This window comes from Lissotriton vulgaris, chromosome 5 (assembly GCF_964263255.1).
Source record: "Lissotriton vulgaris chromosome 5, aLisVul1.2, whole genome shotgun sequence".
Taxonomy (NCBI): Eukaryota; Metazoa; Chordata; class Amphibia; order Caudata; family Salamandridae; genus Lissotriton; species Lissotriton vulgaris.
This window is the reverse complement of record NC_141693.1, coordinates 1,490,966,196-1,490,993,308: the sequence shown is the minus strand read 5'-3', so window position 1 is coordinate 1,490,993,308 and position 27,113 is coordinate 1,490,966,196. Positions and strand designations below refer to the sequence as shown.

The following is a 27,113-nucleotide window of genomic DNA, read 5'->3' as shown; positions in this document are numbered from 1 at the left end:
TGTAGAAAGAGGAAAGGAGGTAAGTTAATGGCCGATGGGACTGAAATAACGCATCTGACAGGAATGGCGCCCAGGGAAGGGGGCAAAGCAGCGCGTCGGCAGGTGTGACAACGAGGCGCTTGTATTCCGCTAGCTCGGGATTTATCAAGGTATAGAAATGCAAATAGTGTTTAGCAACACAACAAAGCGGAGCTGCGAGCTCGGGTGGGGGAAACCATTGAGTTGTTGGCTCGAGGGGGGATGTGCGTGGGAGAAGTAATTAATGTCCCTCTGTGTGTCGAGCGCTATCAGGTTCCTAATTAGCTGAGTCAACCTTGTGTCCCTCTTTGCAGAAAAGAATGCAATGCTGGTGCTCGAGAAGTTAATCTTGTTTGTTTGCGCTCTGGTGCTCATTTGGCCTTTTGAAGGTGCACACCATCCGTGTCCCTGGAGGTAGAGGCTCGTGCTCCATACCTGTTCCTTAATAAAAAGATGAGTTGGCATTCAGTGCTCATCTTCTCAATACTATTAATTATCAGGCGCGTCACAGGAGGGGGGTGGGGGGAGGTTTGCGGGGCAGAGAGGGCTCGTTGTCCTGGACTTCGTGCTCCTGCCACCAAATTCGTCTTTGTAATGTGGCTGTGAGTGTGGCTGTGTGTGCGTGTGGCTGGGTGGGTGTGTGTGGCTGGGTGGGTGTGTGGCTCTCTGTATCTGTGTGTGTGTGTGTGTGTGTGTGTGTGTGGCTGTGTTTGTGGCTCTCTGAATTTGTATTGCTGTGTGTGTGGCTCTCTGTATGTGTGTGGCTGTGTGTGTGTCGCTCTCTGCATATGTGTGTGTGGGAGAGACAGCAGTGTGAGAGCGACAGCAGTGTGAGTCTTCTAGGGAGAGCATGGTGTGTGGGAGAGCATGGTGTGTGAAAGGCAGCAGTGTGTGAGAGACAGCAGTGTGTGAGAGACAGCAGTGTGTGAGAGACAGCAGTGTGAGACCTTTTATTTATGTTTTGGTTTTTGAAACATAAATAAAACGCATTGTTATCTGCAATATCATTAGCTCAAACTCGCGTAAATACGCGACCTATTGCATTGCAAATGCTATAGGTCTCGCATTTGCGAGAGATTACGCTATTGGCATTGTAAATCACATTGCCATTTATTTTTCTTTATTTTCAAAACCAACACATAAATAAAAAAGTTGTCATTTACAATGCCAATAGCTCAAACTTTTCAAAAGGCGAAACCATTGCATTGTAAATGCTTGTTCTTAGGAGGAACAGGAGAAGGAGCTTCAGTGTCCAGTCTTCTCTTGTTCTTATTGTAAACTGATATGTGTCCTGTATCAGGTTCTATATACAGTCTATTTTGGTCTGGGCTCACTGGATCAGGATGAAGAAGTTCTACTGTCCGTGGCTTTGGCTCCAATGGCTTTGGATCGATAGCTTGCTTGTTTTTATTTTTCTGTTGAGCTTTTTTCGGCTCGACGTCCTTTGTCGGCTCGACAGCTGTTTTCGGGTCGACGGCCTAGTTTGACCCGACGACCTTCGGTTCGACGGTCTTTTTCGGGTCAACTGCCTTTTTCGGCTCAGTGTTTTTTCGGCTCGATGACCTTTCGGTTCGACTGGCTTTTTCGGCTCAACGGCAGTCCTCAGATAGACTACTTTCTTTGGATCAACGACCTTCTTCGGGTCGACTACCTTCTTCGGGTCGACTACCTTCTTCGGGTCGACTACCTTCTTCGGGTCGACTACCTTCTTCGGGTCGACTACCTTCTTCGGGTCGACTACCTTCTTCGGGTCGACTACCTTCTTCGGGTCGACTACCTTCTTCGGGTCGACTACCTTCTTCGGGTCGACTACCTTCTTCGGGTCGACTACCTTCTTCGGGTCGACTACCTTCTTCGGGTCGACTACCTTCTTCGGGTCGACTACCTTCTTCGGGTCGACTACCTTCTTCGGGTCGACTACCTTCTTCGGGTCGACTACCTTCTTCGGGTCGACTACCTTCTTCGGGTCGACTACCTTCTTCGGGTCGACTACCTTCTTCGGGTCGACTGCCTTCTTCGGGTCGACTGCCTTTTTCAGATCTAAGACTTTAGTGTCGGCGCCCGTTCTGGTCTCTGCGGCCGTTTTTGAATCGACGGCCTTCTTGGGTAGTGTTTTGCTCGGTCCCAGGGTACCGGAAGGCTTGGGTATGGTCTTTGGAGCCGAGCAGAAAGCGGGGCTTCTGAAGCAGTGTTTCGGTCGTGGCTAAGGCTTTTAGGCGATGCTTTGACTGGAGCCTTGTGTGGAGGTGGAGGCGGGGTAGGGGCTTTGGTACTCACGGTTTGCCCCGGTGGGATGTCGTCATCGGAGTCCGGCTGGTCTTCCACTGTGACTAGCTCTAGGTCGGAGTACGCTGCCTCTGGGAGTTTTCAAAAATGTTTTCTGGTTCAGGTGCCTGTCGCTGCATCTCTTGTCGAGCAGCATTTCAGTTCCGGATGGTTTTCTTCGACCGGAACCGAGCACAAGCTGGAAAGTTTTCTTCGTTGTGCTCCGGAGATAGGCATCTGTTGCATACTGTATGCTTATCGCTATGTGGAAACTTGGATCGACATTGTGGGCATCTTTTGAACGGGGTCCTTTCCATCGGCAGGAGGCCCACGTGGTGTCGAAAAGGCCCCGCGGTCCGCGTCCACTACCAGCGATAGATGGAAAGAGTGGACGAGTTGAGGGGTACCGAGCGGAAACAATACCGTCGAAAGAATAAGGTTTTTGGCCTTGGAAAGTTGAAAAACTTTGGTCCCAAAGTTGGAGTTGTCGAAGTGCATCCGAACCCAATGGCGGAGACAAAACAATCTGAAGATGGAGAAGATGCCCATGCGCACTGTAGTCCAGGGGAGGAGTCACCTATCTAGTGATACTTCGAAGACTCTTCCAAGACAACAAGGTGCAAACATCCGGACACAACACTAGACGGCGATCTATGCTAAGATATGAATTCAGCAGCCCACATGCCTCGAACACCTAGTTATTGCAGAAAAGGTAAGCATATTCCTTAAACTGTATCTATTTTAGCTCTAAAGGTACATATTTTCACATATACTGTCATTTCATACATGTCCCTCAACCACTGTCGCAATCTTTGTGGGCTTCCAATGACTTAGGATGCCTACCTTGACCACTGCAAGACAACTTGCAAGCCATCTTCATCTCTTAAGGGTGACTGATGGGGTGCTTACATGTATCAAGAATGCTAATGCTACTTACCAGTATGCATCTGTTCTTGGCATGTAGGGCTGCTGACATTCATATCTGTGCATAGTCCGCCACCTAGTGTTGGGTCCGGATGATTGCACATTGTTGTCCTGGAAGAGTCTTCGAAGTATCACGAGATAGGTGGCTCCTCCCCTGGACTACAGTGCGCATGGGCATCGCCTCCATCCCCAGATTGTTTTTAGCCATTGGCAGAGATGGAGTGAAGAAAGTGAATGATGACCATGCTATGAGCATATGTGTGTATATGAATACATACTGCAGCTGCTACAGGCGCCGGGGAGGAGGGTGGGCGATATGAATGTCAGCAGCCCTACATGCCAAGAACAGATGCATACTGGTAAGTAGCATTTGCAGTTCGAGGCATGTGGGCTGCTGAATTCATATCTGTGCATAGAATACATAGCAGTCCCTCCATTAGCGGCGGCCGCCCGTGCCAGCTGCAGCAGTCTGAAAAAGTGTTTTTAGAACAGCCTGACCAACAGCTGCCTGTTGTTTGGAATGCACGTCTACACAGTAGTGCTTAGTGAAAGTATGAGTGGTAGACCATGTGGCTGCTCTACAGATGTCTTCTAAGGGAATGTTACCTAAGAAAGCCATAGAGGCCCCCAACTTCCTAGTGGAGTGGGCCCTCGGTGGGATAGTGAGAGTGCGCTTAGCTTTAGCGTAGCAGATCTGAATGCACTTTACTATCCATCTAGCGATTCCTGCTTTGGAGATTGCATTTCCCTTGTGTTGTGTGGCAAAAGCAACAAAAAGTTGTTTGGTTTTGCGGAAATCTTTTGTCCTGTCCACATAGTACATCAAGGCCCTCTTCACATCAAGGGTGTGGAGCATACGCTCCGCCAGCGTCTCTGGGTTTTGGAAAAACACCGGCAATTCAATTGTTTGGTTTATGTGAAACTGTGAGACCACTTTGGGTAAGAACTTAGGGTTAGTGCGGAGCACCACCCTGTTAGCATGTACCTGGAAGAAAGGTTCTTGGATGGTGAGCGCCTGCAGTTCGCTAACCCTCCGTAGCGATGTGATTGCTACTAAGAACGCAACCTTCCAAGTTAAAAACTGGAGCTCACAAGAGTGCAGTGGCTCAAAGGGAGGACCCATCAGCCTTGTAAGAACCACATTGAGGTTCCATTCTGGAGCTGGTGGAGTCCTTGGTGGAATGACCCTTTTGAGTCCTTCCAGAAAAGCCTTGATAGCAGGGACCTTAAAGAGTGACAGGTGCTGCCTATTCTGGAGGTATGCTGCCATAGCCGACAGGTGAATGCGGATGGAAGAGTAAGCTAGATTACTACGATACAGGTGAAAGAGGTAACATATGATGTTTTGAATGGAAGCGTCTAGCGGGTCAATGCTGTGCTCCACGCAGTAGACGACAAACCTCTTCCATTTAGCCGCATAACAAGCTCTAGTAGTGGGCTTCCTCGCCTCCCGAATGATGTCCATGCAATCGGGAGGAAGATTGAGGTAGCCAAACTCTAGGACTTCAGGAGCCAGATCGCCAGGTTGAGCTGTTGCGGATCTGGGTGCTGAATGTCGCCATGGCTCTGCGTCAGAAGGCTGGGAGTGAGATGAAGCCTTTGATGCGGTACCACGGAGAGTTCCAGAAACGTGGTGTACCATGGTTGGCGAGCCCACGTTGGAGCAACCAGGATGAGCGTCATCGAGTGTTGCCTGAGCTTGCGTGCCACCAGCGGTATCAGAGGTGCTGGGGGAAAAGCGTACGCAAATCTGCCTGACCAGTTCATCCACATCGCATTGCCCTGTGATTGGGGGTGTGGGAACCTGGCGGCGAAGCTTTGGCATTTTGCGTTCTCCTTTGTGGCGAACAGGTCTATCTCTGGATGACCCCACCTTTGGAAGTACGGTTGGAGTACCGATGGATGTATCTCCCACTCGTGCATCTGATGGCTGTGCCTGCTGAGCAGATCCGCCATTTGATTGTCCTTGCCCGGGAGATGTTCTGCCATGAGGAAGATGTTCCTCTTAATGGCCCACTTCCACATGCTCTGAGCCAGATGAGACAGCTGTGGAGAGTGTGTACCTCCCTGCTTCTGGATGTAGTACATGGCCGTCATGTTGTCCGTCCGGATCAACACGACCTTGTTGCACAGATGTACTTTGAACGCCTTTAAGGCCATGAAGATTGCCATCAGTTCCAACACATTGATGTGCATCTTCCTTTGCTGAAGTGTCCATAGTCCCTGCACAGTGTAGTGGAGTACATGCGCTCCCCATCCCTGGAGAGAAGCGTCCGTCGTCAGGATGATCTGTGGGACAGGCTCTTGGAATGGTCGGCCCTTGCAAAGGTTTTGTGGATTCCACCAATGCAGAGAGTTGTACGCCCGACCGCTCACCAACACTAGGTCTGTCAGTTGCCCATGAGCCTGAGTCCACTGACGTGCCAGGCACTCCTGAAGCGGACGCATATGTAGTCTCGCGTGCGGGACAATGGAGATGCAGGAGGCCATCATGCCTATCAACTGCATGAACACCTTCGCTGGAAGCGAGTGTTGGGGTCTGAACCGTTGGATCAGCGCCTGGATACTGGCGATTCTCACTGAACTCGGCTGCGCAGTGGCTGCCAGAGTGTCGATTGTCGCGCCCAGATACTGTCGCACGTGGGCGGGCTGGAGATGGGACTTTGGGTACTTCAGAGAGAAACCCAGATCGTGCAGGAGGTGAATGGTGCGTGACACGTGGTCTACGCACTGCTGTTCCGTCTTTGCCTGAATAAGCCAGTCGTCTAGGTATGGAAAGACATGGACGTGCTGGCGACGGAGATGCGCCGCCACAGTCGCTAGGCATTTCGTAAATACTCTCGGTGCCGTGGTGACCCCGAACGGCAGGACTCTGAACTGGTAATGCTGGTCTAAGATCGTGAATCTGAGATACTTTCTGTGGGAAGGATGCAGGGGAATATGAAAATAGGCATCCTTCAGATCCAGCGTTGCCAGGAAGTCCCCCTGTTGAAGCAGGGGAAGCACCTGCTGCAATGTGAGCATATGGAAGTGCTCCGAGTTGATGTACCAGTTCAGGGGCCTGAGGTCCAGGATCGGCCTGAGTGATCCGTCCTTTTTGGGGATCAGAAAATACAGGGAGTAAACCCCCGTTCCCCGTTCTTGCAATGGAACGAGCTCTATCGCCCCTTTTTGCAGCATGACCAGAACTTCTTGCTGCAACAAGGTCAAGTGCTCGTCGGACATAGCACGGCTTCTTGGCGGTATGTCCGGTGGAATGGACGTAAGTTCTAGACAGTACCCGTACTGGATAAGAGACCTCACCCACCTGTCCGTGGTGATGGACCTCCACGCCGGCAGGAACTGCTGGAGTCTCCCCCCGACAGGTGTCGTGTGATCGGGGGGAAGTGACAAGACGTCACTGCTTGTTGGTGGTGGTGGACCTGGAGGCATTGTTTCCACGTCCCCTGCCTTTGATATTATTGCCTCTGTAGCCACCCCTGCCCTTGTTGTTGTTATACGAGGACTGGGTGTTACCCTTGTAGTATTGCGTGGACTGGGATGCCTGGCCCCTCGAGGTGCCTCTTGAATTGGAGCGGCGAAAGGAACCACCCCGAAACTGCTGACTCTGTAAAGCCCCCATAGACTTGGCAGTTTCTGTATCTTTTTTCATCTTTTCTAGGGAGGCATCCACCTCAGGGCCGAACAGATGGTCAGGATTCACTGTTTGACCCAATATTGTGGTTTGTATGTCGGGTTTGAACCCCGAAATTCGAAGCCAGGCATGGCGTCTAAGTAACACACTTGTATTGATAGCCCTGGAGGCAGTGTCTGCCACATCTAGGGCACATTTGATGGATGCATTTGTAATGAGTTTACCCTCCTGAATGAGCATCTCCCCCGCCTCCTTGTATTGGTCAGGCAAGTGTTGCAGGATGGCCTCTAATGTGTCATAGTGGGCCCTATCATAACGTGCAAGCAGGGCTTGAGTGTTAGAGATCCTCCAGATGTTCGCTGCCTGTGCAGCAATGTGTTTGCCTGATGCCTCAAAGATCTTGGACTCTTTGTCTGGGGGAGGAGTCTGCGAATTCGCCATCTTTCGAGCGTTGGACACCACCAGGGAGTCCAATGGCAAGTGTCCCTTAATATACGTGGGATCCGTGGGCGCCGCTTTATATTTTCTGTCGATGCGAGGATTGACCACCCGCGCCCGGGTGGGCTCCTTGAATACCTCCTGGGCATGCTTCAGCACCCCTTTAAGCATCGGTAGTGTCTTGACTTGTTTTTCGGCTACCGAGAAGGTGTCGACTAAGAAGTCCGCATCCACGGGGTCCGAGTGCAGTTCGACGTCATGGTTCGCTGCAGCTCTCTCTATTAAGGCATTGAAGGCCGCCGAGTCCTCTGTCGGGGACGTCTTTGCGGCGAAAAGTTGAGTGTCCTGACCCGACTGCGGGTCGTCTGCGTCGCCTCCTGCTGTCCAGGGCACATGCTCCTCTTCCGGATCAGAGTACGCAGGATAGGTGTACTCGTCCTCGTCCTCGTCCACATCAGGCGCGGGGGAACGGGCCGGCGAGTGTTCCAGGGCTTGTGGAGACAGAGGTTCCATCAGAGCCGAAGAGTCTGCAGAGTACCTCTTGTTCTTGAGTGGAATCCTAAAAGGTTCCAAGGCCGGCTCCGACGTAATCTTTCGTTTGAGGAGCGACAATTTTCCGGTGTTGGCGTCGATGATCACCTCACGACGTTCCTCCACCGCAAGCGGCTGGAGCCGAAGCTTCGACACCACCAGGGCAGCTTTCGGCGTCAATACCTCCTGTGAGTGTCTGCCCTGTTTCGGCGCGAAGGCCTTCGGCGCCGTTTTGGGTGGAAGGGTAAAATGAATGGGCGTTTGTTCCTTAGCAGGCTTCGGCGTGGGTCTAGGCCCTACAGTGTCCTGGCTGGGAACCACAGTGGACTGTTGGATCCGCTTTAGGGATTCCCCCACCTTCCTTGTAAGGGACGCCGAGGGCTGAACCGGCTCGAGCGACTCTTCGTCTCCGAGAGCCCGATCGCCGATAGGCCTCTTCTTCGGGGCCGACGCCCCATGGCCAGGCGCACCGTCGGCGTGACGCTTCTTCGAAGACGTCTTCGGGTCCACGACCCCTTTCGGTGCCGACGCAGCCGCGTCGGAGGCCTTCACCTTCGGCGCCGACCCAGAGGGCTTCGGGTCGGCCATTTTGGCGTGGCTCTTTTGGTCGGCCATTTTGGCGTGGCTCTTCAAGTCGGCCATTTTGGGTTTCGTGGAAGTTGACGCCTCCAGAACCTTCTTCACCAACGCCACTTTCGGTTTCGGTTTCGCATCCGAGGGTGCGAGACCAGTTGGCTTCACTTTCGGTTTCTTTGTAGAAATGTCCGTGACCGGGCCCGGAGGCGGGGACGTAGGACTCATAGTTAGATCTTGGGTAAGGCCCGAAGGCGATCCCTCGACCTGGGCCGTATGACGGGGAGTAACCCCGGAGTCTTGTTGGGGATGCTCTTCCTCCGAGCTATCTCCCATCGTGGGACAAGCCAGTTCGTCGTCCCCTACCTCGTCGGAGACTTCGTCGTAGGCCTCATCACCCGCGTCGCAGGTCTCTTCCTCGGACGCGGGGCCAGAGTCCGACCCTTGTACGTCGTCTTCTCCCTCGACAGATTCCTGGAAGATGTCATCAGGTGGGGGTGCCGAAGCCGACAATTGAGCCTGAAGCCGATTAGCCCGGCGAATCTTTAAAGTCTTCTTACTTCTAAATTTCGAACACGCCATGCAGGTGTCTTCACGGTGATCCGGTGACAAGCATGTATTGCACACGGGGTGCACGTCGAGGTGCGAATATTTAGAGTGACACAGCGGACACTTCTTGAATGGAGTCCGCTCCATAGCAAAGGGTGTAGTGTAGGCCCGTCCGCGTCGAAAGCACGTGGAAGGGCAGTAGGAGATCGGAGCTGAGAGTCAGTAAGAAACCCGAACGCAACTATACCGACGCCCAGCCTAAAGACCTTTTGGTCTCGAGTAAAAGTAGAACAACTATCCGTTCCGATAGAGGGAACCGAAACACATCCGAACCCAATGGCGGAAAAAAACAATCTGGGGATGGAGGCGATGCCCATGCGCACTGTAGTCCAGGGGAGGAGCCACCTATCTCGTGATACTTCGAAGACTCTTCCAGGACAACAATGTGCAATCATCCGGACCCAACACTAGGTGGCGGACTATGCACAGATATGAATTCAGCAGCCCACATGCCTCGAACGCAGTGTACTGGATGCTGCGAGGGGTTTATTATTACTTAACGCACTTTAATGTGACAGTACTCCTCCTCAGTAGTGGCAAAGTTTGTTACATTCCCATAATATATAGGTACTATGTCACAGTCCTGTGCAGTGAATCCTCAACATAGGGATAGGTGGGCCAGATTATACAACACCAGTGTTCCCTGGGAAGGATTTTGAAATAACCCGGTTTGGTTCTGGTCTCTAAGGCCTTAACTGTGCATTTGTAGAAGCTCATCCCAGTCCTCTACTATATATTCAATATATAGTCTTTTCCCACAATGTCGTCAGTCCCCACCAGGTAAAGTTTGGGAGAAGCGTTGTTGAATTATAGCTGAACAGCGGTCCAATACCAGTCCTTTTTTTTTTGGGGGGGGGGGGGGGGGGGGGGGGGAGCGATAGCGAGAATATATATATATTGAAATAGTTTCAGCAATTCTGTTATGGACGGTCCTAAAGTGCATCTATACTATGGACTAACTGTCTGAATCTCTATTCTTGTGACCACGGGTTAACATATTCCCGTCTCAATTTGGCAAAGCATATGGAACTATCTACAGTCAGATGAACTATTTGCCAAATTACTTTTGCACGCCATAGCTCCCAAGATGAAGGTGATTGCCAGTGACCAAGGGCCAGATGTAGGTCGGCAAATACCGGTCGGTAACGGCCGATTTCGGCCGTTACCAACTGGTATTTGCTAATGGAGATGTAGGGGCCTTAAAATATACAGAATCGGTATATTTACCGATTCAGTAAATTTACCGATTCTGTAAAATACCGAATCGGTAAATTTACCGAATCGGTAAATACAGATGTAGTTGGCACTGGAAACAGTGCCACAGGCCATTACCGATTCGTTATTTACCATGTAATACTATTACATGGTAAATAACGAATTCCAGTGTGCATGCACATCTGTGCATGTACACCTGTGCCATGTGGCACACAGACATGCCCTAAGGGCATGTATGTGTGTCACATGTCACACAAGCCAGTAACAGGGGTGCAACAGGGTGTCAAATTGACACCCTGTCCACCTTGTAAAATCGGTAATTTTACAGATTCGGTAATTACCGAATCGGTATTTGCTATTGAATCCTATGGGCTTCAAGGCCCATAGGAATCAATGGCAAATACCGATTCGGGAATTACCAAATCGGTAATTACCAAATCTTACCGATTCCGTATTTTTACCGAATTTTTTACCTACATAGCAATTACCGAATAGTAAATACCGAATCGGTAAGATTCGGTATTTACCATTCGGTAATTTGCTATTACCTACATCTAGGCCTATGTCGTTATTCCACCAAATACAGGGAGCTACGTGTAGACTATCAGGCCCTTTAAGTAGTTAATCAATCAACCAATCACTCCATTTCCAGAGAGCACAGCGACTCAGAAAGAGTTACCCAGCACTATCAATATAGAAAGGTACAGCAGGAATCTCGGAACTGCCAGGTTTTCAACAAACTGCGAAACTCCAAAAGAGAAGTGTACATTCGGATTTTCAAAGGGCGAGAGATCCAGAGAGCAGTGCCAAGAACAGCAAAGGACTGCCAGACTGCCTTATGCATTTAGAAGCATGGCATGATAACTAGAAACTGAATTATGTAGCGTAGATTACTCCAGGGGGAATGAAATTGCACCAGTGCCCTAAGGTAGGAGGGACCACCGCCATTCAAGTCCCTATGCATAAAGCATACATTTTTTAAGTGGATGCACCTCTCAAAGGTAAATCAATGGAGAGATCAGAGGTGAGTGGCGACAGAGGAATGCCTAGGAACCTGGCCAAGCAGGCATGCTGCTGTATTTTGTACTATCCAAGTCTATTCAAAGTTTTAAGGGGGGGGGCTAAATGCACAAGTTGCTTACCTTTGGTAACGATATATCTGTAAGAAACATAGGTTAGGTATAGATTCCTTACCTTAGAATATCCCCGGGCGTCAGACTGGATCCGGAAAGTTTTAATCAGCAGTACCCATGAGCGTCGGTAGGTGGCGTTGGTCACCGGGATGACGTTGCAGAGGTTATTTAGCCGCTGCCCTCACATACGGACGTAAGTACTGTACACTACTTTCCGCACCAAGAATGCAGAGCCATGCAGAACACTGACCACTGGTGCACAAAACTAGGGCTCTGAAAGAATGTCCTTAATCCTAGAAATCAGTTCGCAGAACGGGGAGGAAGAGTGGGGCGGTAAGGAAACTATAACTAACTATAACTAACCTATGTTATATCCGAAAGAAACAGTTAGTTTCGGCAGTGGATGTGGTGCCGGTGGAATCTGCGTTGGTGGAGGTGTAACAAGGTTGACCTGCACCGAAGTTCTAGGGTCCCCAGCCGAGTCCGCAGGGCTCGCTGGTGCACCGGCGGAGTTGTGCTGCCCAAAGATGGCAAGCATCGCTTCGTAAAATTGACGAAGATGGGCAGGGGCCGCTCCCGGTCCTGGGAAGGCTTGAGTCGACCGGATGGCTCCGCACGAGGGAGTGGCATCACCCGCACCCTTCATTGCGTAGGATGAGGGGTGATGATGGCTCCACGATCAGACCCGTGACTTCCCACGTAACCGGGACCTCGAACGATGCGGAGCCAACTGCCAGGCCTCGAGAAGCTTTTAGGACAGCTCCCGCAAAGATTTTGGGCCATGGTCCGACAGTCGGAGCACGACTTGGGGTTGTGGTCGCGCTCCAGGCAGTAGAGGCACACGCTGCGGCGACCGTTACCGACATCAGTTGTGAACAGGCACCGCAGGTCTTGAAACTGGGCATCCCTTGTGCACCAGAAGTCGATGATCGACGTGAAAAATAAGTCGACATGGTCGCAAAAACTCAGTCAAAAAGTGACTGGAGGTACCGCTCTCTCTGGATCAGCGCTTGCTGGTGTGGAAAAAGAAAGAACCGACGTCAGCACGTGAAGGTGGCATCTAAGTAACCTCTGCGATGTCATCCCGGCGACCATGACAACCGACGCGCGGGGGTACTGCTGACTAACAAACTTTCTGGATCCAGAATGACGCCTGGGGGATATTCTAAGGTAAGGAATCTATAACTAACTGTTTCTTTCAGATAGAACATATTACCATAGTCCAGTCTGGATACAATCAAGGCTTGCACCACAGTTTTTTTATGTCAGGAGAGGGAGAAGCCAAAGAATTTTCTTAAGGCTCTTAAGTAGCCAAACGCAGTAGGTTACAATCTTAAAAATGTGAACATCCATGGAAAGCTTTTGATCCAACCACATCCCCAGATTCTTAACTTCCTTACAAAGATTGGGTAACAGTCCAAGATCGAGGAGCCACCATTGAGGACCCCAGAGCTGAGGTTGATTATCAACACCTATGTCTAATCACTGATTAGCTTCAGAAATGATATCTCATATTCAGCTACTTCATAAAAACACAGGTGTAGATAGGTCGTCCCATACCCAGTTTATGAGTTCTATGTAATGCAGTGCAAGGCAATGATGCGTGTGCCCTGCTGTATTCTGTGGGGAAACTCCCCCTTATCGCCTAATTCTTTTTTAACTTTGTGGAGCAGGGAGATACGATTAGTTGGTTAATCTTATAGTATGCTATTGTTAAGCCATCAGCACATATCAACTTCCCAATTTGCTTGTTATCCATCGCCTGTGATATGTCCTCTTCCAATAGGTCTCCCTCTAATGTAAGTCTCTGCTCTTATGTCAGAACTGGTAGATCAAGCAGAGATAAACTGCCTTCTCCCAGTGCTCATACTGCCATTGTTTTAAGCAGAGAAATGCATATTTTCTTTTGGATGTATATAATGTATTCAAATCATATTTATCTTTAACAACTTCTCTTGGAGTGGAGTCAGAGGATGACTTATTGTAGTCCTTTGGGACTACAAAGATTGCTTTTTCTCAGCTCTTTTTCTGTTCCTGTGATTTCAATGTTATCGTAGAACTGTCCCCAAATATTTCTCCCTTTACATAGGTCTTCCCAGGTGCACAGAGAAAATGTGCTGAATCAACAGAACATTAATTCTCATTGAGGTAGGTTGTTCAGAAAATTAATTAATAAAAAAAAAAATAGTAGAAACTTCCAACATTCTAAATCTACGAGTGTTAATCTCCTGGTACTGCTTGGTAGTCTCAATATTTTCATAGCTAGTCAGAGGCAGATCATATTTTGCTCCGAAGTAATATTTGTTGCGATATTTGAATCTACAATTCTCTGGATCATTGCCCCAAATATTAAAACAAATCTATATGGGCTACCTGAACTCTCTAAAATGGGATCTATCACCATGTTCCAGTCACCTCTGAAAATCAACCCAGTTTTCTCAGAGTGAAGTAATATTCGTGTGGCAGGATTGAAAGAGTCTTGTCTCATGGTGGGGCATATAGCGATTACACTATCACCCTGAAAACTTGTACATGTAGTTTAGAGAGTACAAATGGACTACTGATCACTTCCTTCCCAGTCAGAATACTGAAGTTCTGTGTATCAAAAAGCCACCCATTTTTATGATACTTTGACTATTCCACATCGTGTGATGTACAAAGATGTGTTGCATGCAAAAAACAACCTGCACAACCAGTCACATTGTGTGTGAAACAAATGTGTTAGTTGAAGCATTATTTAGGGACTTATAACATCTAGAGAAGACCAGATTTTCTTTCTCTTAATATAGTGGGACAGTCCATTAACATCTGAAGATATTGTTGACAGGAAGACAATATTAAAAATATTGATATGTAATACTAGAACAGGGACAGAAGATCACAAGAGAGACTTTACTTCAAGTGTAAGTCTGATGAGATGAGGAGTGCCTTTACTGTAAATTTATAAGAAAGTGCCCTCTTTTTCTATGGTCACCCACACTTCTTGCCAAACTGCTGATGTAAGTTCACTGAGTGAGCCCTGGGGTTCTGCCATACAGGTACCCAGGGCCTATGTTTTTTCCCTAAACTGAATTGAGACAAAACCCAATTGGCACTCTTTAGCCACATGCCAGGCCCTTGCACATGGTACAACAGGTACCAAGGGCACTGCGGCCAGGGAAGGCCTTTAAGGGCTTCAGCACTTACTGTGCCACCCTTAGAAGCCCTGTACCTACACACACACACACCTACACACACACACCTACACACACACACCTACACACACACACACACACACACACACACACACCCACACACACATTGAAGGCAGCGTGTTTTGGTACAAAACAAAGTGAAGAGTCCCTGTGTGCCATGCCTACAACCCACTGCCCTGGCATAGGTCAGCCACCCCTCTAGCTGGGTGCACTATACCAGTGGTGAGGGTACAGGTGCATGAGCCATGTATCCTTACCGTGACTAAGTCAATTCTTGGTCATTGTAAGTGCAGTAATGTCATTAAAATTATATGGTGCTGGGAGTTTGTCATTACAAACTCCACAGTACCATAATGGCTTTACTGAAAACTGGGATGTTTGGTGTCAAACTTCTCAGCACATTAAACCCACACTGACGCCAGTGTGGAATTTAATGGAAAATTAATCAGAGGGTATCTAAGAGATGCCCCCTGAAAAACGACCAAACTCTAGTGTCCCGGTTGAGTGGCTGCTCACCAGCTGCCACCAGCTGCCACCTGGACCCTGGGTCGAGAGCCAGCTGCATTTGGGGGTCTGAAACAATGCACATCCTGGGACGAGGTGCCAAACCTCCTCCCCCAGGATGGGAAGAGTCCACGAAGGGGAAGCTTCAAAGGTTTACCGCCTTTGTGAGCTACCCTAGACCTTTGCTGCTTCCAGCAACTGGCTCCCACTTTGGGCAGGAGAATCGGCTGGAAAACCAAGTGAGGAAGGGAGGTGTGCCCACCTTTGCCAACCCCATCCCTCATGTGAGGGAGACGAGGTGAGGCACAACTCTTAGTCCCCGCCATCTTGCAGATGGGGGACCAAGCCGTCTCAGTGGGCTCTATCATACCAGGCAAAGAGGGCCTGGGTGTTGGCGATGAGCCAATGATTAGCCACTTGGGCAGCTACTCGTTTGCCAGAGGCAGCTATTAATTTTGATTCCTTGTCCGCAGGGGAAAGAGGCATATGCCCCCTCCCGCTGGAGGGTGGCATAATAGTAGGTGTACCCACCCTAAGAAAGGGTTGGTCCCAACCTTTACTTACCTGTAACGCCCCTAAATCTAGTATTTAGAGGCAACACCAAACCTTGCCTCCTCAGACAAACACCGACCAGAAGAAAAGAAGAAGGACCGAAGACGCCATGCTGAAACTAAGAAGAGGACGTCGCCCACTGACTTGGCCTCAGCCCCACCGGCCTGTGCCCAACTCGAACCCGCTCTAGCGAAATCCCTCTGTGTCCTGCAGCCAGTAGCCTCAAGAACCTGAAAGATTTGCCCTGCCTTCCAAACCCAAGACTTGGTCTCCCATGAGCACCGGACTTGCTCACCAACAGACTCTGGCTCCAGCCAAAACCGTGAGTCTGCACCCGATGCCTACAGCCCGATTTCGAGTGACCCAACACAACAAGGAGCTCTTCTCGGCGATCCTGACATGAGATCTGGTGATCTTTGACCTGCCTCGACTCTCCAAATGACACCTGCAGTCTCTTTCTGGAGGACCCCCCACCGCCTTGTGTGGCCCAATCAACAGTGCCCCAGCATCCTCAGGAATCCCAAATTACCTCTCCACCCGGTGGTCACCTCCCGAAGATCTTCGTCCCCGAGCCTGCAGTCTTTGTTGCAACCAGAGTATCCCCAGTTGAAAGAAAAGGGCACCCAACGCGAAAACGGCACCCTGCACGCAGCTGCCCCTGCGGGTGTACTTTGGGTTCTAACTCTGATCCCCCTTTGCCCTGAGCCTAACACCAAGAGCTTTGCTCGCACAACCTTGTGGCCTGCTCGTGAGCAGCCACCAACCGGAGGCCCCCTATCCCCAATGGAGAACACTGGGCATCAGCACTTTGCACCCAGCAGCCCTGGTGCCGCAGAGGATGTTCCAAGCGTGCAACCATGACCCTGGGGGAACCGTGGTTCTAACCCCAGAATACAATCTCACACAAACAAGTACTTACCAGTAAACCGTTTAATTTTTCTCCATAGGAATACATCAACTGTTTTTCTTTGAAGATTGTTCCAAGTTTGGGGTTGTTTTTTATGAAATACCAAAAACTACATATGTACAAAAACTGATTACGTACCCTTTCTCTAAGAAATGTCCCAGTGTGATAACTAGGAATATCACACAGAGTAGAAAAAGTAACAAAAAGTAATCTAAGTAGTAACGTATAAAGTAATATGTAAATTAACTGAAAAGTAATTACGAAACATTGACTTACCTGTATTTCAATCAACTACATTTGAACCTGCATTCAACTGTAAAATATTGCATAAGATTTTGCAAAACATTCATTTTGCTTACCTGCACCAGGCTTGGCTTGATTCATGAAATAAAATAACTTAATATTTTTTATACAAACAAATTGGTCTGAGTACAGTCTTTTAGTGTCGGACATAATTTCCTGTCTAAGTGTGTACAATACATGCTTAACATTACCCTCTGATAAATCCTTACTGCTCACCCACACTACCACAAATAGAGAGTAAGGTGCTATCTACTTTTACCTCTGCCTACCTTTGGGGTTCCACTGGACTCTGTGCACACTATACCTCATTTTAGTGTTTATACAGAGTCTGCTTACTACAGTAGTTCACAGAACAAGATGGTTGTCTTGCATCTAATAACAGTAGGGACACCACACCTGTTGATTCGAATGAGGCAGTATCTAGAGATAAGCAATCTTGATTCATCTATTTACCAAGGGACTTGAATGAGGAATCTAAAAAACAAGAACAATGTTGGGGAGTCCCGGGAAAAGTGTTCTGCGTAGGATGGGAAGTGTGGAAGGTCTACCCTATATGATGGCAGGGCGGTAATCTCCTACAGAGACCTAGTCTACTGTAGCCCTCCCTCCTCCAAAATCCATATTCTTACTCAAAATAGGTTATTCTTTGCCGGGATTCAAAAAGAAAGAGACAGCCACAAAAAAGAAGACTTAACGTATAGCGATAGGATTCAAAGAGAGACAGGATGCCAACCGTGATATATCTATATCTGGTCTTGGGCAGCTATATATAGCCAAAGTGTCAATACTAAATTGGTAAAACTCATGTTCCTATAGTCAAAGGTTGTAAATTATATGTAGAATCTTACTTTGTCCCCCTTGCCCCGCAGGCAGAAATTTTCCCCTAAGCCTTTGTCTGGGGTTGTAAAAAGTATTCAAGTCCCTAATATAATCGTTAGGTGCAAAAAAGTTCTCTTTAATATGGTCCACGCAACACTGAGGAATGGTTTCCATTCCCAGACACCAAGATTGTCTTAACATGAGGTCCCTTGTTGGTGGAGACTGGTTAGTAAATGTTAGATTCACTGTCAATAATTGCATCCTTTGGTGGAGGACTTTTGGCCGCCAGAAGACACCTCAACTCAGATTACTGCAGCAACGGTTTCAAATTTGGGAGTCTATATGGATAACGATGTATCGCTCTCTAGCCATGTCAATATACTTTCCTCTCCTTGCTTTGGCCTTATGAGATATGACCTCTGCTGCCAAACCGTTTCCCCCATCTTGTCGTGCAAAGCATCATTTTGAACAGATTGGACCATAGCAACGAATTGTTTCTAGGTGCACCAGGCTGCCTTGTTCAGCGCTTGCATCGTATGCAGGCTGTAGCAGGAAAACGTGCGTTCTTTACCATGTCATTCCACTACCTTAGCTGCTCTGGATTCTCTTCACTGGCTCTATGTAACCAAGTGAATCTAGTTTAAAATGCAGTGCAAAGTGCACTGAGTTTTTCTTCATATTGCGCCTCACCTGCTTCGACAATAAGGTACAACGCCCCATCCCACCTTTACATTCAGCTAATACTAATCTCGCTGAATGCTCCCAAATTTAGGAAACTTCAGAATGGTGGCAGAGCATTTTTTGTGCAGACTGCCAGACTTTGGAACGGCCCACTAATCTCGTCCGACTTCATCAGCAACCTCTATGCTTTCAGCAAAAGCCATGAAAACGTGGACTTATAATCTCTTGGTCTTCGCACATCTGGACTGGTTTCTGATAGGGAAGTGCCAGGATGCTTTTCTAGGTAACAGTTTGAGCTATATACGTTTTATATTAATAACTGCTTGCTTGTAGTTGTTACAGTGTTAACAGCAAAAGATTGAGACACACATTGACCTATAGGGTTAATCAAATGTGACCCACCTTGGCACAGCTCGAATAGAAGAAAAAATAGCAGTCCTGCCCTTGTTTAGACATTTTGGCTGGATCCAAAACTCTCGATACAGCTCCTCTTAGGAAGCAGATTTCCTTCTTCTGGAAACGGAACCAATTAGTCTTTCACTGGCTCCTTCTTGGCGTTGGAAAAGCTCAATATGTGCAGTCTTGGGGATGGGGTGAGGGAAACAAGAAACCAGCAAGTTAATTGTTGAAAGAAAATGTAATGTACAAGAAAGGACTGGTATATTAAGAAGGGAAACGAGAGCCTCTTATAGAAATAGGAAAACAGAATTATATACGATAATATCTTAAAGAGAGGCAAATAGGACGGGTTGTGGTCATAAATGTTCAGCAGTTTGGAGTATGTTATTCACATATATAACTGCGGAGTGATAGCTGGAAACCATCAACAATCACTGCACCTCCTCCAAAAATCTACTATAAAACATATATTCTGCATCAGCGTCTACCTCAAGTGATACTTTTCAGTGTCCAACATTATACGTTAAAACAGTTATGATTGTATAATCCATGTAACTGCAATCTTCCTACAAAGTTTCTTTGAGCAATCTAGGCCTGATGTGCAGCAAAACACTATATTTTTCATTTCAGGGTGAAATGGGAATGGAAATATAAAATACATATTCATACTTAAAGCACACACAAACATCTTTTTTTTACATTTTATTACTGGTGGTCGCCAGTAGGCAATTATGGTTAGGACCTAGTTTCCATAGGAAAAGTGTTTTTTGTTTTGCTAATAACTTTGGTGCCATTTGATGAATCTTCAAGAAATGTTCAAAGTTAGTGCAACATGCAGTTCGGCTGCTGTATTGAAAGTTTCAGAGTGATTTGTCAAGCGGGGAACGAGAAAAACCCTTTTGTTATTTGGTGTAAATAGTTTGAGATATTTGAGGGTAAACAGTTTTGTATATCTAGAGGCACGAATACATCGTAAATCTACGCGCCAACAGTACTGCAGTGATTGGGTGGCCACAACCTGTGCAGAATGTTGCGGCTGCTATTTTCTATAAAGGGAGACGGTCCCAAGGGCAGAAAAAAAAACTACAAAGTACACGAAGGGGACAGGGTAGACCTACCCTGACCCCATGGGTGCAATATAAGGTTAGCCGAAGGACTCCTTTTGGGCAAACAAATGCCCAATACGATTTTCTGTTCCCAGTGGAATAATTCGCGAATTCGCTGCAATGCTCAGCATGACCTCCCTGTGTGCGACTCTGGCAAATTCGCAAATAAGCAGGTTGAGGCCGCCATTTTATATAATGAGACACAGTCCTGGGCAGCTGAAAGAAAAACTACTAAGTATTAGAAGGGACCTGGGTAGAGGTACCCTGTTCCCATGGGGGCAATATAGATGGGTCCTGAGGGACCTCCTATGGGCAAGAAAATGCCCTGAATTTTTCCACGTGCGGGAATTCACAAAGCCATTGCAACGCTCAGCTGTGTAACTTTGCGGCAGATTCGTGAATTCTGGCAAAAAAAAAAACCTGTGACAGATGAACTTAGACACTCTTGTACCCATTCACAGACACACTCATGCACCCACTCATAGACCAACTCGCGCACCCACTCACAGACCCACTCAGAGACTCAGGCACCCACTCAGAAACACACACCCACTCAGACTCGCACACCCACTCACAGGTCTAGCATCACACACCCACTCACAGAATCACACACTCATTTGCAAACCCACTGATACACATACAACCCCGTTCGCAAACTCACTGAGACACTCATATTCCCATTCGCAAACCCACTGAGACACTCACACACTTCATCACAGACCCACTGAGACACTTTCACGCTCCATCACAGACCCACAGAGACACTTTCACATTCCATCACAAACCCATGCCGCCACAGACCTACTCAGAGACTCACGCATCCACTCATTGACCCACTGAGACACTCATGCACCCACTCAGACACTCACGCAGCTACTCACAGAGCTATTGTCAGATGCGCTGAGTCAAACACAGAGTTGTGAATCCTAACTGTGATGTTGTGTATTAAATGTGTGCTTTTGCTTTGGGAAAACCGCATTTACAACGTTGTCCAAATCAAGCATTCCATTACCACGCAAGCTTACCTATGCATTGGTCTTTACCACACATGTCTTTACTATGCAAACTTTTACAAGACACGCCTTTACCATGCATGCCTTACAACGAAAAAGTTTGTATTTTTCAGCCAAGTATGAAGTGTTTTTTAAGATATATATATATATATACACACACACACACATATAGATATAGCTGTTTGCTGCCGATGAAACTAACTTTGAAAGAATAAAAGAATTGATGCAATTTTTGAGTTCGTGCTTTCCGCATTTTCCTGTGGCAACTAAGGAGAAATTCTGTGTGGAGTTTGTTTGGATATATATATATATATATATATATATATATATATATATATATATATATATATATATAAGTCAGTGAACAAAAGTGCGTTGCACTCAAAACACCTTTGAAAAGTGGCTGAATAAAGATTTCAAAAAAAGATTGTAAAAAAACTAATTTACAGAAAAAAACAAAAGGTTAAAGGGACATTATAGTTAGGCTCGGATTTCACTTGTACAAAACCCGTGAAATTCATCAGTTATAGTTACCTGAGCTAACTAGAACATACGCCCCTGCAATGCACTGCTTATGACTTTGCATATTACATCACTTATGACATGATCAGTGACATCACTGGTGACATCACAGATGGTATCCATAGAACCACTCACACACCCACTCACACCCCAATGCAACCTCTCATACAGCGGCTCACACCCACACAATTACTCACATAGCCATTCACTAACCCATACAACCACTCACACAACTACTCACTCGCACATCTACTCAAACACCCACTCACTCACCCATACAGCCACTCACACACTTATTTATTCAGCCACACAACCATACAACCACTTACACGCCCACTCGCTCAACCAAACAGCCACTTACACAGACACTGGCTGTGCAATACACCCACTCACTCACCCACAGACCCCATCCAAACAACTCCTCACTAGCCCATACATCCACTCCGTTAGACACCCAGTCACTCATCCATAGAGCCCCTCCCTCATCCATATAGCCCCACACACAGACACACATAGACATACACACATAGACCCACACTGCCACTCACACACACCCATACAGATACTAGCACACGCATAGAGTCACTCACACACACCCATTCCCACACCTATACAGGAACTCACACACCCACAATGATACAGTCACACAGCAACTCAGACGACATATATTAGAACTAGTATCACTCAGCAGTACAGAAAGAACAACAATTTAACTTCCGCATAGCTCAGTATAGCTCTTTAAGTCTAAGAAATGTTGTCGAAACAATCCCTGGATGATATTATCAGTGATGTCACTGACTATGTCATAAGCAATGCACTGTGGGGGCGCAGTTATAGTTAGCTCGGGTAACTATAACTGCTGAATTTCACTGGTTTTCTATCATTGAAATCAGTGCATAACTATAATGTCCCTGTAACCTTTGGTTTTTTTCAGTGAAATAAATAAAAATACACACACACACACACACGCACACACATATAGGATAACATATGTAAAATATCTACCTGGGGTCCTGGAGGGGTCACCAGTAATCCAGGCTGCTCTTTTCCTGTACGAACCACCAAGCGAGAGAGAATTAAAAGACATGGTAGGGTGGATGGAGAAGAAAGGGGAGATGCAAATCCTCCTTCAGCAGGGCCTTGGACCTTCACCCAGAGGCTCTCAAAACAGGCAGTGTTTTCTAACAGCTTGTTCAGTTCATAGGCAACACAGTGTAGTCCACCAGAGGAATGCGAGGGGGTAGATGGGAAAAAGCATCCTCGCCTGTGCAACTTCACTGAAAGATCAATTTTGGTCTCAAAGTGGTTCCAAAAATATGTTCTGCCTCCCACAGCCAGATATACTTTTACATAAAATGGGTATTTACTTTTTTTTTTTTTTTTTTTTTTAATGAAAAAAAGAAAAGCTGATCCCACTTTCAGGTCTTCAAGATTTCTCCACCTAATAAAAAGAAAAAACACACCTTCCCTTTTTTTTATTACATGTTAGTTCATAGTTGATAAGAGTGGGCAAAATGTACATTTCAATTCAGAGCTAGCCTTCTGCACTGAAAACAAACTTCAAATACTAGAGATCATACATGGTAAATTTTCAAATCAAGAAGCAGCAGGAATAGCCAACCCATGTAGTTAGCTTGATAAACAGACAAATCAAAAGCACTGGATAATTCAAGTATATGTATCGTTATTCATCACTACTGAGATAAACGTTTTTAAAAAAACACTTATTTTATAAAAGATGAAAAAGCACCAGTGTGAAGCTCCTCATCAGAATATGGGATGTGATTAAAGGAACGTAGCATCAACGCAGCACAACCACATTTAGGAGTATGGACAAGAGGTTACAATAATTGGTGGAAAATGCACTAATTCAAAGAAATATTAAAAAGTGAAGAAAACATAGTACAACAAATGTAAAAAAGTGATACAACAAAGCATGATTGACAAGGCCTCAAAATAGACCCCTTCAAGGATGGATTTTTTTGGTTTGCTGCTGCTTAATGATTTGATGGCGGGACGGGAGCACAGACAAAACAAGTATCACTGAGAACACAGTCCGGAGAGAACCTTTGCTCACGCACAACCGCTAAACACATCTCCTGGTAATTGCACACAAGGAAAAAACACTTGAGGCATGCTCAGAGACTTATCAAGTGCACGGGTTGTTCATGGCTGGACCCCACTGCAACTCATGTTTGCCAATCATACTGTATATTTTTTGGGGAAGGACACACAAATGTTGACAGGCACAAGCTTTTGTTGGAAGGATATACCAGACACCCAAAACAGCTGGCATTACTGTAGTCAGAGGCAAGCATACACATGATGTAAAGGAACAGATATGCACCAGCCAACATTATTCCAGGCATGAATTAAAGATTTAATGTCACACAAAGCCGACCAAGAGCTGCTGGCCATTTACAGGGTGGCTTTTTTAGCTAAACTTTAATAGTGGGATGTTAAAGTGGCCATCCAGTGAAGAGAACAAAAATGTTATCTTCACTAAATCCCAGCATCTATTACAACAAACAATAAGCATTATAGATTAGTGATTTATTTAAATATGTCTTCTGGGGACGTGAGACATACTGTCACACCATTTACTGGATGGGGACGTGAGACATACTGTCACACCATTTACTGGATGGCCTCTTTAAGAGCCAAATAAATGAGCAAGCTATGTTTACTATCTTTATCAATAAATATTTCAGCCAACCCCCAAAGCAAAGGGGTGGCCTCCGGGCAGTAGAGATCGAAGGAGCAGAGAGGGATTATAAAGACCTTCTGTCCTGCCAAACAGGAAATACAAATGCGTTTCTACCAACAGGCCCAGAGTTATAGGTGTTCTCAATTTGCTTCCTCTCTCTGTCCCAACTGCTCTGCACAGAAGTAAAGCAAGCATCTCTCAATATGACGAAAGGTAGAAAGAAAAAAATGGTTTCTGAACTCCTTTACTCACGGTGAACACGAACTCGAAAGGGCTTTCCACACAGCTAAAAAGAAGATCAAAAGTACATGTTGTCATTTCTGGGGGGAAAAAGATCGTCTTAAAGTACTGTCAGCTCACATGCCACCCCCTGACCTGAGATTTCGCTGAAAACGGTTCCAGATACTAGCAACCTCTCCATACCCCTACACTTAAACACCTTTGTGTGATTAATTAAAGCCATTGCAAAGGTTAAAAAAAACACACATTAAACTATTCACATATCATCTGCCTGGCCTTAAACTGCAAAAAATAAATTCATCTTAGTCACACGAACAGATAGAGTATCACAGAACATACAGAAATACAATAAAAGCACAAATGGAAATAAACAATACAAGGAGTAGCAAGCAATGACTATGTTAAGGCCTGTGCAATTGGGTCTTAGTGCACTCAGACTAACTTTTTTGTGGTTAAACGTTATGGCAGCCGTCAAAGAGTTGGGCTATACTTTAAATCCTTTGGACAAAGTAGCACAAAATCATGGAAGTTTACAATCGACCAAATCCATCAATTAAAACAAAAAGCACTGATAAGTGTGTATTGAATACCCTCAAAGACAAACAATTATTGATTCTGAAAGTACTAAACTTCTGCAATAAGTAATCACACCCTAAAAAATAAAATTAATCTGTGGAAGAGAAACCTCTTAAACTGAACAAATTCACCATAGCAACTGATCACCTTCTGTCCAGCCAGATGTAAAACTCACTACTGGAAAGAGGCCAAATCAATGTCTGCACAGATTATGCTTTTATTGCAAAGACGAATAGAGGATCTGAAAGATCTGCATTTGCTTTGGAGTATACAATTATATCATTAACGTGGAGTTTTTCTGGTCAGTCAGCAAATAACTTCTATTATAGAAGATTAATTTGGCTTGTTTAATAATCAATACTTTAACTTGCAGTTGTGCTAATTACATGTTTCAGGAGTTCCCCGTGCTGTAAATAGTCCAGTGATTACAGATAGACTTTCCATGGCTGACTAAGTTTATAAATGTCATCCCAAATTAAGTTTAGAGGGACTACAGGTGCAGACCTAAGTTTTAATCAGACGATGGTAAAGTAGTGAAGTAGACGTTTACCATGAAAGGAAATTAACCAATAATTTAAAGTTTGCTTAGGTTTAGCAGCCATGATAGCTAAAATGGGGCTTAATAAGGGTCCTGAGAACTCCTTCCTCAAAGTATGATAGAAGAGCCAAGGACTAGCACCTTAAAACGAAATGTGATGTAATGTTGCCCTTTCCCTTCTACTCAAAACAAACCAGAGGGACCCATTACACCTTAGTATTATACAAACACTGCCCTATTTAAAAAAATGTTTTGACTATTTTTAAATCAAACACAACTATCTTTGTTTTTTCTTTAAATACTAACTTATCATAGCAACAGGCTCCTTCGAACACAAGTGCCCTTTGAAGACCGATCGTGGTCTGATCCACATTGACTGCTGATCGAGCCAGCAGGCAGTGAGAAAGGGAGAGTACGGAAGTAAGAAATAGAACACGTTTTGCAACATCTGGACTGTTTTCTTTAAATCAATCGTCCTTAGCATGAAGGAAATATTAAGGCAGATTGTTCTATATCCTGCGTGGATATAGGTCATTGCCAAAAAAGGGAATCTCTCTGCCTTTTTAGCACACATTTTGAATTGCAGCAACTTTTTAAAGTTACTTACCTTTAAATAAGTATTAGTTGTTTTAGCAATAAATTACTGGCTTCATGTTGGTGTATTTAATTCTGCACAGTATTTATTTTGCCTGTATACGGCCATCATTTTCATATGAGGAAGCACAAGACCATGAATTGGTGAATGATAATGGAGAAACCATGCATTATGTAGAAAAAAAACTGCCTGTGCCATACATTAAAGGGATATTAAGAAAGGATATTAAACAGATACTGCACAGTATCTCAAAAGCTCATGGCCTTATGAACAAACGTGCAATTGGGTATTTACAATATGAAGATAATGTACAGCAGAGGATACTTCCAATGCAAACTTGTAGACAGAAAATGTTCATATATTTTGCAGCAAAGGATTATGACCCAAACATACAAATATGGTGAATTGGATTGCACTGTTTAATTTGTCCTGACCGGATTCCACTGGCATGAAAAACCTATGTGGAATAAAAAAAAAAAGGCAAAAACAAGGCTGTACCGGGGGAGGATCAGGAGGGGAAGGAACTGAGTCAGAAGTCTGAAAGAACGCTTTCAAAGAGGGCTTTATTTTCAAATACGCTTTCTTTCTCCTGCTTGTGAGTCTTATCCGGGCAAACTCGTCGGGCTCCGTTCTGACGCCCTTGGGAAAAGCAGGGAGTTCCAGGGTGTTGCGACGATGCAAGGGAGGTGTTGCAGCCAGAGTGGTAACTTCAGAAACGACCTCCACACGATATTCAACGGGTACGCCGAGACCATAAAGGAAGAAAAGAGAAAGCAATCACTGGGACGTCCGGGGCGTATTATACAGGGGCCGGGAGTGAGGGAAACCACGTGTGAAGTGTATTCACTTAAGAGACTACAGTGCCGGTAGTGCTTGTGAGGGATGGGAAAAGGTATTGGGAACTATGTATACACGGGTTGCTTACTCAGTAGGCTACAACATCTATGATTAAGAAAGTTGAGGGCTTAAGTTTCAATCCAGAGACACAGGTGCTAGTGACTTTGGATATCGAAGCACTTTACACCAACATCCCCCAGGACAACACCATTGAGATTATGGAAGAGATTCTTAGAGATAATCAACACGACTTAACAGATCATCAGACATTTATTGATTG

General features: G+C 46.1%; 1 protein-coding gene across 7 annotated transcripts in view; it reads right to left on the bottom strand.

Moving 5' to 3' along the window:
- Window positions 1-27,113, bottom strand: part of LOC147712816 (zinc finger CCCH domain-containing protein 11A-like) — a 507,151-nt gene that overhangs the window by 407,803 nt on the left and 72,235 nt on the right. For 4 of the 7 annotated variants that reach the window (XM_086923487.1, XM_086923489.1, XM_086923491.1 and 1 more), the window contains exons 2-4: window positions 24,300-24,333; window positions 22,346-22,781; window positions 18,703-18,881 (exon numbers count right to left, since the gene is read on the bottom strand). In XM_086923487.1, the coding sequence (XP_086779613.1) occupies window positions 18,703-18,756 (54 nt within the window). In that variant the 5' untranslated portion in view covers window positions 18,757-18,881; window positions 22,346-22,781; window positions 24,300-24,333. The remainder of the gene's footprint in view (window positions 1-18,702; window positions 18,882-22,345; window positions 22,782-24,299; window positions 24,334-27,113) is intronic. The other 3 variants (XM_086923490.1, XM_086923492.1, XM_086923488.1) reach the window with 2 other exon arrangements.